General features: G+C 35.8%; 4 protein-coding genes across 6 annotated transcripts; 2 read left to right on the top strand and 2 right to left on the bottom strand.

The window, feature by feature from the left end:
* The first annotated feature begins 81 nt into the window (after positions 1-81).
* On the top strand, positions 82-3,975 carry LOC129569941 (VPS35 endosomal protein sorting factor-like). Of its 2 annotated transcripts, none has more exons than XM_055449217.1 (10): positions 82-199; positions 269-359; positions 429-596; positions 672-1,156; positions 1,266-1,611; positions 1,675-1,844; positions 1,926-2,208; positions 2,333-2,664; positions 2,795-3,290; positions 3,366-3,975. In XM_055449217.1, the coding sequence occupies exons 1-10, from the start codon at positions 186-188 to the stop codon at positions 3,903-3,905; spliced, it is 2,925 nt and encodes a 974-aa protein (XP_055305192.1). In that variant the 5' UTR covers positions 82-185; the 3' UTR covers positions 3,906-3,975. The 2 variants fall into 2 exon arrangements, with proteins under 2 accessions (XP_055305192.1, XP_055305182.1); XM_055449207.1 differs by having other exon boundaries at positions 1,266-1,614.
* Positions 3,967-6,935, bottom strand: LOC129569950 (poly [ADP-ribose] polymerase 1-like). Its single transcript, XM_055449230.1, has 6 exons — positions 6,704-6,935; positions 6,428-6,569; positions 6,100-6,365; positions 5,687-6,038; positions 5,450-5,618; positions 3,967-5,378 (listed from the first exon to the last, which is right to left on the bottom strand). The coding sequence occupies exons 1-6, from the start codon at positions 6,815-6,817 to the stop codon at positions 4,124-4,126; spliced, it is 2,298 nt and encodes a 765-aa protein (XP_055305205.1). The 5' UTR covers positions 6,818-6,935; the 3' UTR covers positions 3,967-4,123.
* A 394-nt stretch (positions 6,936-7,329) lies between these two features.
* On the bottom strand, positions 7,330-10,754 carry LOC129569934 (poly [ADP-ribose] polymerase 1-like). The gene is made up of 6 exons (XM_055449195.1): positions 10,050-10,754; positions 9,840-9,981; positions 9,534-9,772; positions 9,120-9,478; positions 8,696-8,867; positions 7,330-8,619 (listed from the first exon to the last, which is right to left on the bottom strand). Exons 5-6 carry the CDS (start codon positions 8,836-8,838, stop codon positions 7,563-7,565), a joined length of 1,200 nt encoding a protein of 399 aa, XP_055305170.1. The 5' UTR covers positions 8,839-8,867; positions 9,120-9,478; positions 9,534-9,772; positions 9,840-9,981; positions 10,050-10,754; the 3' UTR covers positions 7,330-7,562.
* A 1,508-nt stretch (positions 10,755-12,262) lies between these two features.
* On the top strand, positions 12,263-16,777 carry LOC129569920 (esterase B1-like). 2 transcript variants are annotated; one of them, XM_055449181.1, is made up of 10 exons: positions 12,263-12,306; positions 14,043-14,285; positions 14,365-14,506; positions 14,601-14,891; positions 14,976-15,346; positions 15,429-15,548; positions 15,665-15,852; positions 15,919-16,014; positions 16,105-16,227; positions 16,314-16,777. In XM_055449181.1, the coding sequence occupies exons 2-10, from the start codon at positions 14,058-14,060 to the stop codon at positions 16,537-16,539; spliced, it is 1,785 nt and encodes a 594-aa protein (XP_055305156.1). In that variant the 5' UTR covers positions 12,263-12,306; positions 14,043-14,057; the 3' UTR covers positions 16,540-16,777. The 2 variants fall into 2 exon arrangements, with proteins under 2 accessions (XP_055305156.1, XP_055305147.1); XM_055449172.1 differs by having other exon boundaries at positions 12,266-12,341.
* The last annotated feature ends 942 nt before the right edge of the window (positions 16,778-17,719 follow it).

Raw genomic sequence — 17,719 nt, 5'->3', positions numbered from 1 at the left:
AACTCCCATCCGAATGCAACGACTCACACATACAGAGTCCTCTATTTAGCGATACGATAACTGCTTAGCCAGTATTTGACAGTTCATACTGCCACAACAATTCAATTTCTGCCAGACGTCACAACTGTCAGTCGTGTTGTTTGATTACAATTAACAATTGATAAACTGGATTGGAAGCACAAAAAATGTCATACGATTGGTAAATTTCGTGTAGATTAATAATTTTCGAAATAACTTCACGTGTTAATTTTGATTCTTTCATTCAAAGGCTCAGCAATGCAATTGAAAAGAGAAATATTAAGCGACATGTAGCATGTAAAGAAGTATTTGACCATCCGCTAAAAGCTACGGCACCCACGGTTTGTGAAAGATAAGGAAGACGAAATGATATTTGATGCGTATTTAATGTTGAATTTTATGGATTTCAGACGGTTGAAACGCGTGGCTTGCGAAAACAAAGCAGTCAAATCAGCAGTCGAACATCGTCAGTTGTTTCATTAGACCCATTGAGTTTGGATGGTTCGGATCCATTAAGTCATTTTGCCAAAATTGACTCATTCGAAGTCGACCCACTGACAAAACTAGCCAATGAATATGTAAGTGTGATACCGCTCAGCATCCCAGACAACCATAAATATCAATTGATTATTCGTAATCGTTATTAACCACAGGGAACGACGACGGCGAACAAAAGCAAAGAAAAGCATGAGGTGGTCGAAAGTCCGCTTGAAAATCATTGGAATTCTCGCCGAGTAACAATCTTATTGAAATACACAACGGCCGAAAAGTTGACGATTGTTTCGAGTTTTTTGCATGGCGGCGAATTAGTGAAGACACAAATCACATTTTCGGAGAAAGTAAAGAATCGTCTGGAGCAATTAGATGATTTTGAAGATGGTTCAGTTCGACGCGTGAATGATTTGACACAGCAAGAGTATCAATTTCGTATTGAACAATTGAATCAGGAACTGATTCAAGCATGGAAAACGGACCAGCGGGTAAAGGCATTGAAAATTGCCATCCAGTGCACAAAAGTATTAGCCGATACATCGGTCATTTCCTTTTATCCCAGCCAATTTGTGTTGATCACAGATATCCTGGACAATTTTGGCAAATTGGTATTTGAGCGTTTGCGGACGAAAGCGGATTATTTTGAGTGAGTTTTCAATCAATCATGGCGAATTGCTTTCATTCAGTTTCTTTCTTTTACAAAATAATGCTCGGTATTTTATTCACCATGGTTTTTTTTTTTTCTCTTTGGACAGGCCAGGTACCAATGTTGCCAAACCACTCCCCGAAAACTTTACATGTGAAATGGTATCAGGTGATGTAAAAGAGACATGCCTAAATTGGTTTTACAAAATTGCGTCGATTCGCGAGCTACTCCCGCGATTATATTTGGAAATTGCCTTGATAAAATCAATGAGTTTTTTGTCGCAAAATGAATTCGATCAGACATTGCTTCGGCTGTGCCATATGATTCGTGGTATTGGTGATCCGTTAATTGCTGCCTATGTTCGTTGCTATTTGTGCCGTGTTGGGCCAACTGTCACAAAACATACAAAATACTTGGAAGAAAATCTGAATGATTTCCTATTCGTTTATCATACGGTAGTACGATAGTCAATATCACACCCAATTTGGACACAATTTAATGTGTATGTTCAATTGTAGATTCTTCTCGGTGGACTGCGAACCGATTTGGCACATCAGCGTATTACTTTGGGTGATTATCTAAATCTATATTCACCGGCTTTGGATTGGATTATGCACTGTCTTGTGGTACAATCGACGGATGCCGTCTTGGATGATTTTCTCACAAAGTGTCAAGATAAGAAGAACAAGTGAGTGTACTCAGTGTAGATTGCCATAGCAATTCATTTTTATTGACTTTTCTTTGTTCTAACCATATTGTTCTCTTTCAGTGGTCTTTTGCTACAGTCGCTATTATCATCATACAAACCGCACTTTATCGCCGTGCGTGCCAACAAGTTCGTTCATATATTGTCGAATAGCAATCATGACGGTGTGACAAGAGGGCAATTGTTTCGCTTGCTTGGCTTGAGCCTGTGCAAACAGTCCCCTCCGGAAGATCAACATTTGTCTGTGCTTAATGGAGCGTGGAAAACAATCACCACATTAACTCAAGCATCGGAGTTTATCCATTGCATTGAGCCATGGGCCGAATTTGCTAGCGCTAACTTTGGGGTGAGTGAAAAAATAACATAGTCTGAATTGTGAACAGAAACACAGTACTATCTAACGAGAGTTCACATATTTGATTTGAAAATTTTCAAGATAAAAATCGAATTTCTTTCGACAATTGGTGTAGGTAAAGGAAATCGACACTATTTTGAGCGAAGTCATTGTGCGAATGAACCAAAATCGGGCATTTGAAAAGCACTATCCCGAATTGCAGTCAATTTGCAACAGCATCATTGAAAATATCAAGGATTTGGAAGCTCTAATGACATCGGACAACTTTTTGCTCTTCATCGATTTGTTCAAGAAAGATTCAGTTCGAATGGATGTGTGCAAGGAAATACTGACCGCATACAAAGCAAATGTACCAGTGCCGCCTTATGAACAAGAGTCCAACATTAGCGATGTTGTTGTCATGAATTCACTGCTGCAAATTGCAAAGTACCTCAACGACGGAATCACGTAAGACAAGCTAAATTTCGATCAATACTTACCTTTTTTTTTTTCTTGAAAAGATGTTGAATATTTTCCGAAACTATTTTGTTCAACTAAAGTCAAATGATTCTACCTTTTTCCTCTTGTTTGGTTTCAGAGCAATGACCAGCGAAGATGAACAACGTCAAGTAACACAATTGATAAGTCATTTTGTGCGAACAATGTGTTTCGGCAGAGATTTTGAAGCTCAATTGTCATTTTATGCAGAAGCTCGAGCTACATTCCCTAATTTGGATGGTGTCTATGTCACCCTTGTACAGTGTGTCAATTTGCTGGCCAATAAAACGCGTCGCATTGTAAATGGCAAACATACGCGGAAAACCGGTGCTTTTGTAAAATCGTGTGCTGCATACTGTTTCATTACAATTCCAAGCATATCATCGGTGCGATCGCGAATGGATTTGTATTTGATGTCGGGTCAAGTGGCATTGTTGAATTTATGCATTGGTCAAGCGGATTCTTTTTTCGAAACCGCAATCAATCTTATCAAAGAGCTGCCCAGAACCTGTGAAATTGATGGCAAACCAAAATCAACTGAGAATTATCTGATTTCGTTCATATCGACTATGCTTTCGACACTCCTAGTGACACCGGTAAGGGATTTTTGACTCGTTATGAATGTTGTCGTTTCATTAAAGGTTTTTTGGTTTTTTCTTCTCCAATTACAGGATTCACCCGAACAAGGCGTACTGTATTTATTGCGCACACTTCTCGACGTAGTGGAGAAGTTGTCATTAGAACCAGAAAGTGGATGCCTTACCAGAATATATTTACTGATATTAGATGTTTTGATGGCATCAGCACGGGAAAAGTATCCATATCACATTCCAAATGTAATATCAAACGACGAATTGTACGGGTCCGATCCCAAATTTATCAATGAAGTGCATACGATGTGCTCACAAATTATCGAATCAATTTTGATCCAATTGAAACTGCTCGGCAGCAGCAACAATTTGAGAGCACAGTGCCAATACGCACTGGATTTGTTTTTGAAATTGGCACTGCATGCAAATATTGCCGTTGAACGGACATTCACTCTAACGCTCAATCTATGGAATTTAGCCATGAAAAATCGGAAATTCATCGATGCCAAAGTGCCCGGCAGAATTTTGATGAAAATCGAAAATTACATGAAACCCATCGGTGATCAACAGCTGCGACACGCATTCGAACAGCTCACTTCGAAAATGAAAGTCAAAATGTAAAACGAAGCAATTTGTTAAGAAAAACATATTAAAATGATATATGTATCGTGTATCCTTTGAATTGATATTACAGAAACATTTATTCGTATTAAAAAACGTATTTTCATTCTCCATTTGACTTTTTTATGATTTAAAAAAATGAAAACTCACAAATATTTCTTTTGAATAATTTTTTTTTTGACGATCAGTTTTGTTGAGTTCGTGTTTTTTTAGTCACTTTATTTGAAACGTCCCACTGAATCACTGAATCTAAGTTTGACGAGGTATTTGATTTTTACCTGTTGATTGTTGTATACCACGAATTCATTGTAATCGACACAAGACTGAATGGTATCATCCTTTTTTATCTCACCACACGCAAAGATTGCACCATCGATCAATTCACTGGATTGTAGGGAATACTTTCCCACACCGTGAACCGAATTTTTACCATACGGAAGTTCGTCGATATTTTCGGGATCAAAACACTTCATTGAATCACCGAGTGCAACTTCACACAGTAAAACTATGCCAGTATTATTACTCTGGCTAGCATAGCAGTACTTTGCAGAATTGCCCACTACATCTGAAAAATAAAGTCCTTTGCCAAACATACAACCGATAACAATAGCTTCGGGAGGTGCTATTTTTAGACTATGTGCAAGAATTAAATTGACATTCGTGATTTTAGTACCATGCCAAAGCAGTTTCCGGTTTGTTAGTCCGTTGAAAATGTTACATTTATTCTCCCCTTTACGTTGAACCTTGAAAATTTCTTCAACTTCAAAATCATAGTCCAAATTGGTGTTATCAACCGAACCTTTTATAATTTTGAATTGTTCAGAATTGATATCGAGCGGCTCAATGATGGCATTTAGTTTAAAATAAAAATCGTCTAAAATATTTTTACCACTTTCTCCAGTTTTGTATAGAAATTCATATGACAATTGAATTCCTTGGAGATCTTGGAGCATTTCTGCTTTGTTCGCAAGATCGTCTCTGGTAACCAATGCATCTTTACTGCACGCTTTATGTGGTATTATTGAGTAGAAGCGGTTTGATGCTTCTACTAATGACGCATGCGATTCGTTATTCATTATTTTTCGTTCAATTTCGTGTAATATTTTAAAGGCATTTACAATTTGTACGCGTTTCACTTTACCCAGTGGCATTTTGTTCATATCGAGGCAAAATTTCACCATCACAGCACTCATCATATCTTCGTTAATCAACAGTTTTAATAGATCTTGAACTGAACTATCCAACGTGGTACTTTCTACTATTTTATACACTTTTTCGTTCGGTTTGCTCGAACTTGGTTGATAATACATTCCAGCCCGCTTTTCGAAATATTTAGTACCGAAATTATTCCAAGTTTTCTTTCGATATAATTTACAGAAACAGGTGATAGCTTCATCCAATGTACTGTATTCATCACATTTATCGTCTCCAATATTCTCGTTTATCCGGCCCCATGCTCGATAAATCCAGTATCTACTTGAAAATAGAAAGCAGAACATATTACATTTTTAATAGTTTATCAATTGAATCTTTAGTTCGCTTGCTTTTTCGGATCTGCATCTGACTCCAACAATTGAAGTTTATAATAAGAATTCTGATCTTTATGGACGCTCAATTCAACTTTGTCCAGCGCTACTGAATAGGGTTTTTCATCTGTGATGTAAACGTGAGCAATATTTTGCAAGCGAGAGCCTGGATCGACGATAGCTCCATCTAAGCCAAATATCGAAACATTTTAATTAAAACTCATGTCAAGAATTAAGAATTGGATCAATTTATACCTTTCACCACCATTTCTCTGAACTTCGGCTTTCGGGTAGTCGTCAGTGAAGCTCGCTTCGGAGTCAATGCTTGTTTAGCCTTTGAAGATTTTGGGTTATCCTTAATCGCGCGGCTTTCCGCTTTGAATTCTTTATGTAAAAATGGGTATGCTTCTGATATTTCAGGAGGGATTTTTACGGGACGCCTTTCTGGCTCTTTGATTTCGTTATTACAATCGCCAAATCCCGATAATTGTCCAGTGCAACGATAAGTGGTATTTCCATCGAATTCAAAATTTCCATTTTTACATTCCTTAACTTTGCAAGGAACGATTGCACCGAAAAAAAGAACATCCGTAACGTGATCCAAAAGCTATGGAAAAGGAATCTTTTAGTGATTTGTACGAAATTATTTCTTGATGAATTCATTTTACTTGTGCATTGTCCCGGGGTACTGACTGTGCATTGTATCTTAAAATACTTTTTCGGCTGTCTTTGTCGACATTCTCTTTTATTTTTTCACGAAGATCATGAAATTCCTCATTTTGATTTCGGATCACTGTGTCTAGCTTGTTGTCCTGCGAATTGGGCTTAATTTTTTTGGATGGCGGTTCATGGTCTCCATTATCACTGTGTTCGCTGGACACAGCAGATACATTGGAATTTTTCACACGCTTTTTGATACTTTTTTTTGCGCAATCTAAATGAATAACCAATAAAATCAAGGAAAGCAACAGAAAAAAATGTCAATTTACGATTTACCTATAAGTTTTACCAACACTTCTTGATCATTGTGACGCAGTTTTGCAAATCCATCAATATTAAATTGTGATCGAGGGCGATATTTTTTGAAGAAGCAGCATGGATGATAACATTTTCGTTCACGGCCGTCAAATTTACGTGACTGTTTCAATCAAAAGTAAAACAATAAAACTAATTTTCATTCTAACCAAATTCCCAAAAATAATCATGTGATGTCTTGCAATGTATGCACTCGAAGCACATGCAGACGATAAAATATTTCAATTCAAATATAACCTTTTGTAAATACACCAGACGTAACACATCTTTTTTTATTCCAATTTTGCACCCTTTGCATATAGAATTTTTACTTTTTGTATATTCAGCTTTGTATAACAATTTCCTTTTCATCGTGCTATTTGGTTGATGGCTTGAAAACTCAAAATAAAATTCCAACAAGTGATCTACAGGTGAATCAACTTCAGTGCCCTGCACTCAATGCACTTTTTAAATGCTGCACACAATGAAATTCCCCTTACTTCACACACACGCACTCATACTAATGTATCGTCCAATGCTGACCACACCAATTCCAGAATATTCTAGAAAACGTTCCAAAAATGACTAACAAATACAACTAAAAGTTTAATGTCACCATATTTGCTTTCAAATAAACAGAAAATAAACAAAGGACAAAGTGTTCGTCTAATAGTTTTCCCGCCATTTGTTACGAAAATTACACTTTGATTTGACGTCAAAGCGAAGAATTGAAACATTCAACAATGGCAAAGCTTTGATATCTTTAGTGGCGGCGCTGCGGTCGTAAAAGAGAATGAAGAATTCGACATTTAAAATATTTTTTTTCCGTCTTGCACACTCAAAAATGTATTTTTTCTTTAAAACAAATAAAAATCAATATAAACTTTTGTAAAAATGTAAATAAAATAGCTCAATTTTTATTCAATAAGAAACAATATAGAAAAAAAATATAGTTAAATTTTATGACCCGCAGTATAAAATTATATGAGTGAAAAGCGGTGTATATCAACAAGTATATACCGGCTAATTGAATTTAAGTCTGATTAGGTATTTAATTTTGACTTGAGCTTCATTGTAAATCACAAACTCATTAAAATTCAGTATTGATTTGATATTTTCATCTTAAATTGGTTTTCCCCATGGTACGATTACCCCATCCAAAAATGTGCTTGATTGTGTAGAAAATTTGCCCACACAGCAACATCAATCCAATGTTGTTTGTTTGATGCGCATAACAGTATCCTGCTGACTTTTCGAACACATCTACAAAATAAAGCCCTTTTCCGAAGCTACAACCAATGGCACTCGCTTCTGGTGGAGCGATCTTCAAGCCTTGAGATAAAATGCTGGCAACATTTATGATACGGCTACCGTGCCAAAGAAGTGTTCTATTTGGCAGATTTTCGTAGGGTTCATAATACTGTTCATCACAACGTGAAATTTTGAAAATTTCAACAATTTCCAAATCACAAGTCATTTGAGTTTCGTTCGCATATGTCGTAATTATGTCAAATTCATAAGAGTCTTTATCAAGAGATTCGATGTCTACGTTTAAATCATTATAAAAATCATCTAGAATGTTCTCAGCCTTTTCTCCAGTCTCTTTGTGTAGTAATTTATATGTGAATTGCAAATCCTTAAGGCTCTTCAACATCTCTGCCTTTTCTTTAAGTTTCTCTTTGCCATCGATCACATCATCAGCGGTCACACTGTGCGGAATCAGCGAATAAAATCGATTTGACGCTTCTACAAGTTGTTCTTGTGATTCACGCTGAATGATTTTCCCTTTGATTGCCTTCAACACAAAATTCGCTTGACGAATTTCTATTTGACCAATTTTAGCCAGTGGTGTTTTGGTCGTATCCAATCGAAAAACAATCATTAGATTGTTCATCATATCCTCATCGACCAACAGTTTCAACAGATCTTCAACCGGCTTTGATAAATTATTGCTTTGGGTCAATTCAGCCTTTTTAACCGCTTCGTCCGATGTCGTCAATCGATGGTACTTTCCGGGATACTTGATGAAATGCGTCGCAGTGAATTCATTGTTGGTTTTCTCTTTGTAGATCTTGTGAAACTGTTCGATTGCTTCTTTCACATCGTAATAGTCGGAAGTAGAAGTTTTACCAATTATTGTGCCGGTGCGACCCCACGAACGAAATATCCAATATCTGTAGAGGCGAAGGAAACATATTTTTTAAAATTATTTTCAACTACTTCAAACGCTACTCAAATGTGTTGATTTACTTTCGTGGATTTTCATCGTCTGATTCCAATAACTGAATCCTGTATTGGGAATTCTTATCAACATCAGCACTCAAATCGATTTTCACCAGAACAGCGGAGTATATCAACTCATTTGCAACATACACATGAGCAATGTGTTCCATATTTGATTGCGAGTCTACGGACGTTCCATCTTAATGGAGAATAAAATTGAACAAACAAGTGATACAAACTGAACCCTAGGGGGTAGGAACACAAGCGCTTGAGACGAATTCGTACAATATTCATGAATTCTTGTGATTGTGTATACGAGATATTCACAGCGCAGTGAGTTTACAACAACAATAACAAAGCCACGAACGCATGAATATATGTGAATACATACGAATGACACAACTTGTTCCTAGCCCCTAGACTGAACCATTATTATAATTTCAATACATACCTTTGATTGTAGTCGAACGAAAGCGACCGAAAAATTTGAAGTTGCTCGTTTCAGTTTTGTATAATGATTTGGTATCAACTCCTTTGAATGGAGTTGGTATTTTCAATACCCGATGATGCACTTTGAATTCCACATTTAGAAATGCACAGTTCTCATCGCTTCGGATTTCTTCGCGTATTCGACCCGGCCCGTCTTGGTGGTTCGGTCATTGTGTTGTAACACTTTCCAAACTCGGATATGTACCCTCTACAACGATATGTTGAATTGCCGTCAAATTCAAATTTTCCATTCCGACAGCTCTTTCGTTGACAACGCTCAATTGCTCCAAAGTAAATGATGTCGGTAACATGATCGAACATCTTTGAAAAAACAGTTAGATTATTTGAAAAGAAATGAAGTGTGTGAAAAATTTACCTGGCTTGTATCGCTTGGAATTTCCTGATCATCGTCCTCCAAGATTTTAATTTGCCAAAATTTATCGAGATTATTTTCTATTTTCGTTCGCAGCTCATGGAACTCAGCACTTTGCTGTTTAGTCAATCCGTCTTGTCTAATTGTCTCTGGGTCTTGTTTAATCTTTTTTGTTGACAATTCGGGGCGATCATCGGTTTCATCCCCGGAATCTGCATCATGTTTCCGCTTTCGATTATTTTCTTTAAATCAAAAAAGAATCATTTTGAATCATTATTGAGTAGTGCGCAAACCAAATATAATATTTACCCATATAATGTCGCAATGTTTCTTGATCCCCATATCGAAGCCTAGCAAATCCATCAATAGCGAATTCCGACTCAGGGTTGTATGTTTTGAAGAAACATTCTGTGTGATGCCATCAATATTCATCGCCGTCAAAATGATATGACTGCGGAAATGAAAAAAAAATCACTATTTATCGTCAATATGACATGACATCTCCAATAAAATACAAACCTTTAGAACTCGTGCTAAACGCAGTTCACCCTTTTCAATTTTTCCTGAACAATTTTTGTCTTTGCATGTTCCTCTATTACTTTTTGCATATTCTGCTTTGTATCGTCGTTTTTTATTCATATTTTGATGTCTTTGATTCGATTTAATTATGACGACGCATGTATCGAGTCGATACTATCGACACAACGAATTTTTCAAAACATTTATTTTTTGTATTATACTTTTTAAATGACGAACTTTTGTATTAAAATCGAGATTCAAATAAAATTTGTAAACGCACGTTTCGTTCGCTGAAATTCAAGTCAATCAAGCTTTTTTATTGTTTATATACGAAATTGTTGCTTGTTAATCATCAAACACAATGCGGCTTATACTACTGACAGATTTGATGCTCACATTCACATGTTGTGAAGTTTTTCACGTTCACATGTGTTCTCACATATGATTTCTTTTACTAGCGCCAGGGCCCTCTGTGTGCTCACGTTAGAAACGAAAATCGGTTGCTTTCCCATAAACATTGAAAACGTTCATACAAAAAAATTTGATCACGGTTATTCTACAATGTAACACTGACAATGTCCACCTCAATGATTATTTCAAAACCAATTGATGATTGTTTAACTCAAGTTACTTGAAATAAGTAATTATTCAAGTATGAAGGTGGGGCAATTAAAGTAAATTAATAATTCTTATATTATAAGAATGCGGCGGCGTGCAAAGTACGAAGCAAATGAGGCAAATGCCTAGGGCGACATTTCGAGAGGGGCGAAAAATTCGCAAATTTGTTGGGTCAACAATTTTTGGGAGATATTATCAGCGCCAAAGGCGCTCGACCGCCATATGTTTTTTTTTCAAGTTATTTAAAATAAACTCGAAACTACTCAAAACACTCAGTAGACGTTGACAGTTCTTCGACAGTATACACATTACACTGAACCAAATGGCACCGAATAGCACTGAGTAGATTGTAGTATCGGTGAGTGTTTGTCGAGTATGCATTCGTGTCTAACCCTTTGTTTTGGTGCTCGGGCATTTCGGCGCTCTTCTTCAATTTGAATCATAAATAACTAAAAAAAGTTTCATGTTTGCGTAGGGTTTACAAACGTTTCGACAAATACCGCAAACGGTGTTATAAAAACGTTATTTTTCTGTAGTGTTTTTTTTAACAGTCCAAAATACCCGATAAAAAACGAAAAAAACGATTTTTGGGCGTTATATAACGGCTCTGTAAAAAAACGTTTTTAGGAAACACTGAAAAAAATAACGCGCTTTTAAACCCTATATAAATGAAATCGGAAAAGAAATATATTCAATATGCCAAATTGAAAAATAGTATTCAAGAATAGAAAACTACAAAAGAATTCCGCTCACTTCGCTCGCGTTACTATTATGTTTTCATTTTCATACTTATGTTTCCATGGCTTGAAGATTCTTGTGATTACGAACGCTTAATATGTCTTGAGTATGGTAGTGACATAAATAGCATTACAGTTCCTTTTCTTGGACAACACCAAAAAAAGTCACTGCCGTTATGCAGTAATTTTGGTAAAGAACTTTTGCTTAAAAATGTAAATGGTGATATTTTGAAAATTTGCCCCAGGTGACAGGATTACTTTGCACGCCGCCGTATGAATGGTTTGGAGCGAAAATGTAATACAGAAAAGTTGAGCGGAAAAATGTCAAATGAAAAGGGATAGCTATAAGCAAATCTCGTTTTTTAAGCTCATCAATTGTTCATTAGCGTTGTGCCCATTCGAGCGGCAAGTGTAAAGTGAGTGAAAAAGACTGCCAAAGTAAATCTACGATCTTTTAGATCAAATGAGCAAAGACAATGGTTTCATCGGTTATACAGTACAGGAGACATCTGGATCAAATTCTGGAGATGAATTCACAAGCAAAATATTAGGCATACAATTTCGGGAAAAAACAGCGAAAAGCAATTGCATCTGGTGTGTAAACTGGCTCTGCTTGGTAAAGTTCACCCAGAACAATTCAAATCAGTTATTTTATTCGATCGGGTGGCTAATTTTTACAACAAAGTATTGTTGTAAGACTTGAAGATGGTAACTTTTCAACAACAAACACAATTTACACTTCTCGTATGATAAATTCTATTCGAACACGTTTCGGCAGTCATAATATCTGTTAACCGCAGTGGTTAAACCGCTTAAATGTGTAAGTATTCTCAATTCAAGTTCAGTTGGTATTCAGCACTCGGAACAACCAGTTGATACGCTACAAGACTTATCAATCAAAAGTAGTGAACAAGTTCATATTCACCAGTGTAGATGTGTAAGAATACCAGATATTCATTGAAAGAGAAAAGAATCGTTTGAGTGAATTAGATACAATGCAAATTTTGCATTACTCAACTAGCTCGTGAATAAGTGTTTCAATCCAATTCGATATCAATTTCAGCGAAGATGAGAATGAAAAAAATGATGTCCCATCTCTCCCAAATTTCAATACAAGTTAAAACTGAAATGACTGTTCTTCTCGTTTTTTTTTGCTTTTTATTTAAAGTTTCAATACTTCAAAACTAATCCATTGTTGATAATATTCAATTTATTATCAGTGCTATCCAATCACATATATGTGAGTTGATTTTGAAAATGTTAACATTAAATGAGGCGCTGAGATATGTAAGACGCTAAATAAGCTACAGTTGATGTGTGTACGGTGTAGTGTTGATAAAATTTCACGATGATACTTTGACCCGATAACATTATCTGGTGCATCCCAACTTTACTAGTTGGTCGTGATGACATAATTCTGTTGATGATACGACATTCTCAAACGAATCTCATATTTTGTGTTTGTTTTGAGTTGAATGCCCGATGGGAAAATAATATAGATAGCCGTAGAATGAATCAAGAGTTGCACGTCCACTCAATACTGTATTTTTATTGCCATTCAATGTTGACTGATTCAACCTATTTCTCCGTAATGTGTTGCGATATTTCTTTATCTGAATTTCGAATGTATATTTTCGGAATGTCAATCTGCTCGAGGCACACCTTTTATGACCAAAATGTGGTTGAACCAATTGGCGACTTTAATCATCATTATTGTTTTGCTGTGACGCTCTCAATTATTCGACACACCGGTGAACTTTTGTTTCTTTTATGAAACAATTTAATGCTCTGATGATTTGATCTCGTCATTGTGTTGCCAACTTATCGCCATTGATGAATTCATTAGTAAAATTTAGTAACACTTGAATATTTCAGTCGAACGTTTGCATATCGGTAATAATTATTTAAATAGACATCAGAAACTTAAACGCCATCAACTACCATTTTCTAAATGTTTTAATTAAGAAAGTGTATACAAATGCACGATTTAAAGCTTGATTTGTAAAAATCATGTATAATCTGTTCTTAATGAAATTGTTGTTTGATCTCAAATAACACGTTTAAAAAAGACAAAAGTATAAAAAATCTGGTCTAAATTTGATTGAAAAACATCGATTACCATAGACATTGAATCTTGGCTGTGTCCAGTTAAAAAAAAACAAATACCGTAGATACTGCGCCTTGGAAATTCGACACATTGTGTGTGTGAAATTCAAAGGCAATATAATTTAAAGCCCAATATGTAATTTATGACAACAATTATTCGATGGTTTTATTAAATTATTAATCTTCGAACCATTCCATCGGCTGTTTCATCAACAATTTAATAAGTTCTATTTAAAGTTTTTTTCTTCGTAAGCGAACATATGTGCTAAAGAATTGCAAATACAATGTGAATTGTATCATTCTTACTAGCTATAAGTACAGAATGTGGTTGACCTTGCAACTACGCTCACCAATCGTTCAGTTGTATGATACAATTGTTGATAGTATAGTTCAAAGCAGCGTGAAGTAATCGACTAAAGTATTAAGATCGTATTTTTGCAGAGACCAATAAATTTTAATAATTTTTGCTACTTCGATTTCGTATTGTACGTCAAATTAATTTAATTTATTGTTTTTCCCGTCGTGAATTCAGATATGCGAGCTCAAAATGTTTGAACTGTTATGTAAATTAATGCCAATTTTATTATTGCTTATATTGACTGTACACTGTGATCCGCCTACCGTAAAACAAACGAACAATGGACCTGTCGAAGGCATAGAACAAACAAGCTTCTTTGGCAAGAAATATTATTCGTTTCGAGCAGTTCCATATGCCGAAGTTCCAATAACTGGAAACGACCCTTATACTGGCGAAACGATTGACCGGAGATTCAAGGTAAGCAATGGAAGCGAGCAAATAAATGTGAAAATAAAATTTTTAAAAGAAACTCAATTCAATCGATTGAAAATTGAAGCTACCTCAACCACTCGTGCGACAATGGATTGAACCGCTGAAGGTGCAAAACTTCGGAAATGCATGCATCACATCAACGAATTTCTTGCCAAAATCGGTAAACACAAGCGAAAATTGTCTCTTCGTTAACATTTATGTTCCAGGTGAGTTTTATTACATTTTTTCAGAATTTTTCGATATTTAATGCTTTTAAAATTGAGTGTTTTATTAAATGCTTGTGTTTGCTTCCTTCGAAAGCTGGTGGTGTAGAGAAGAAGACTGTTCTGGCATATATTCACGGTGGTGCTTTTACCGAGGGAACATCGACCGATTTTCTTTACGGGCCAGACTTCCTCATCGATGCTGACAATATTTTGGTCACATTCAATTATCGCGTGGGCATTTTTGGCTTTATGAATCTTGGCTTTGGTGAATACACCGGCAACATGGGTTTGAAAGATCAGCAATTGGCTTTGAAATGGATTTATGAGAATATTGAACATTTCTCGGGGAATAAGGACGAGGTTTTGCTGTTTGGAGAGAGTGCAGGTAAGGGTTGTGTTTCGAAAAAGCTATAAATTTCGCAGCAAAGTGGTGATATTAACATCATGTTCATGATTTGTGTTCTAATAGGTGGTGCTTCCGTCAATTATCAAATGCTCAATGAAGAGTCACGAAAATATTTCAACCGGGCGTTTGCACTCAGTAGCTCTTCCTTGAACTATTATGCATTATATGAACCGAATCACTTGGAGAGAATGCAAAAATTTTCGAAGATTCGAGACAAACAGCAGTTGGTCGAGTATTTGAAGACGGCAGACAGTATGGAACTTGCTAAAATACAAACAACCAATGATTTGGGACAAATTTTAATTGAAGCAGCATGGGTTCCAACGATCGAAAGTCCTGAAACCAAAGGAGCATTCATAACTAAAAAGCCTAAAGAAATTTACAAGTCGGATAAGGCACCCGTCATGGATGTCATGTTCAGTTTTACTTCTCAGGTATTTAAAATAAATGAAGATTAGAGGAATCGAATTGCGCACATTGTTCAACTGGAAATATTATTTTCTTTGGTTCAATTAGGAATATATAACTTTCAATCCAGATTTAACTACAAGCAATGAACCGATTCTTAGTGGAGACTGGAAAGATTCAAAGATGTTGCTGCCATTCCGGGGATTTGATAAAGATACTTTTCCAGAGGTAATTCCAATTGATTCGACTAACGAGAAATGTCTCACCATATTTTTTTAGTTCATAAAAATTGAACGTATCAACAGATATTCATTAGTAAAGACTCTCATTCTTACTCTGTTCAGGAATATAAGCATGCGATTGATGTTTTGAAAGATGCCTATTTCAATGGCACAACCAATATTGATACAATTAAACGTGGAAATATTGGTTTACTCTCAGATTCAAACTTCGACTATGGTATTCTCAAAGCTGCCCGATATCAAGTGATAGCAAATAACAAGGGAACACCCAAAAATACGTTCTTACAGAGGTGTGAATGCCAATATGTATTCAAAATCATTCTTTTTATTGCTTCTTTATAACGTATTTTTACTAGATTTTGCGTAAATGCCGACATCAGTATGTTCAAGAACCTGTTTCACTTGAATAAAGATGGAGCAGCTCATGGGGAGGATGTTTGTTTTATATTCCGGTATTGAAAATCCAATAACCGCTGTCATCACTTTTGTATTACATTCGAGTGCACCTATCTTGATCATTTGTTTTCTCTTGTAAATTTCAGTTGTGGTGCGTTGGATAGTCGAAAAGTATACGAAAATGCATTAAAAGTCAGAGACGATTCAAATGTGAATTATAGGACGATCAAGCGCATGGTCAATATAATCACTAATTTTGCTCGAACTGGGTGAGTGTGAAGAGATTTTATTTTCATTGTTATTCCTTTTTGTATTCTTATCGAATTCGTTATATTCTATTGCGTTCAATTCTTAGCAATCCATCGGTGGAAGGTGATACTCCATTCAAGTCATTATCATCACCAGACGAAATGTTCAGCCAAGACATCACAAACGATCCAAACAGCAGCTTAGTAGCCAATTTAATGGAACAAACTCATTTCGATTCATGGCACCAGATTGATGACACCCATCAAAAACTGAATTCTGGAGGCATTTTAGGATTTTGTAATGCCTCCTCTTGTGATGACTACAAAAATTAAGAGAACGAAAACAATTTCAAACAAAATATGACATTACAATACGATATCCAGCCAATTTTTTTCTCCGATTAATGCATCTACATCTTTATTTGAAAACTACTTTCAATATTGTTCGATACGATGATCAGAAACCGCCAAACATAATTTGGCCATGAACAATACATTTTCTTTGTTCGCTTCTGTGAAATTAAAGTCCAATCTATATCTACCGCTAGGAATTAATTGCTCGAATGGAAAATTGTCCCCGTGTGGAAAATTTTTGACTGTCTAGTCAATCGATTAATTTGGGACATTTTGACTGACTAAAAGTGATTGTCTCGAACAAAATAAGCAACTGCAGTTAACTTTAATCACAAATCAAACTTAGTCAAAATGTCCCAAATTAGTCGGCTGACTGGGAATGAAGTTGTTCGATTACTTCAATTGATGGTAAATCGGCATCTAAAACGAACACTGGTGCAGGCAGAGTATGCTGTTGATTAATGAAAATGTCTTCATGCAGCTCGTGAAGAAGTTGCAAATATTCCAGCGAAATGTTGGTTTCTTCATTACGTGCACGGCTGTGGATTAGATGAATATTCAATCTTGGCAAATTTGCCGAAATGTCTTCGGGTAGGGCGATTTCAATTGTAGATTTTATGTAGTTTAATGTAGTGTTTTTACTTTTTTTATGTAGGAACAATTTTTTTGAGTAATCGGCTATCGAAAAACCGCTCCAAAATGGGGATACTCAAATCTTGGCCAAAAAACGAATTTTCCATGAATCAAATGTTTTTTCGAATGGAGAATGGTTTCAAAAAATTGTAGATAAATTGTAGAATTTAAATCAATTGTCTGTTTTCAAATATGTCTGCCCGTTCGTTCGATATCGGGACGAGTCATGAAAATTGGTCCAAAATCGGTAATACTCAAATCTTGGCCCCAAATCGAACTTTCCACAAACTAAATCTTTTTTCTATTGTTTCTAGAGTCCATAAAATTGTAGAAAAAATGTAGAACTCAAATCAATCGTCCGATTCTTGATATTTTCAACAACTTATTTGACAACAGGAGTGTTTTGTTTTTGTAGGGAGAAAAAATGCGCCAAAACTGGTCCAAACTGTTTCATCAATTGTAGTAACCCAGAATTAATTGTAGTGGCCTAAAAATAATTGTAGAACCACCTACGGTTATTGTAGTG

Source organism: Sitodiplosis mosellana, unplaced genomic scaffold (assembly GCF_009176505.1).
Source record: "Sitodiplosis mosellana isolate CC-2019 unplaced genomic scaffold, AAFC_SMos_1.0 Smas_scaffold_1, whole genome shotgun sequence".
Lineage (NCBI taxonomy): Eukaryota > Metazoa > Arthropoda > Insecta > Diptera > Cecidomyiidae > Sitodiplosis > Sitodiplosis mosellana.
The sequence above is the reverse complement of the archived record's forward strand: the minus strand, read 5'-3'. Positions and strand labels throughout refer to the sequence as shown.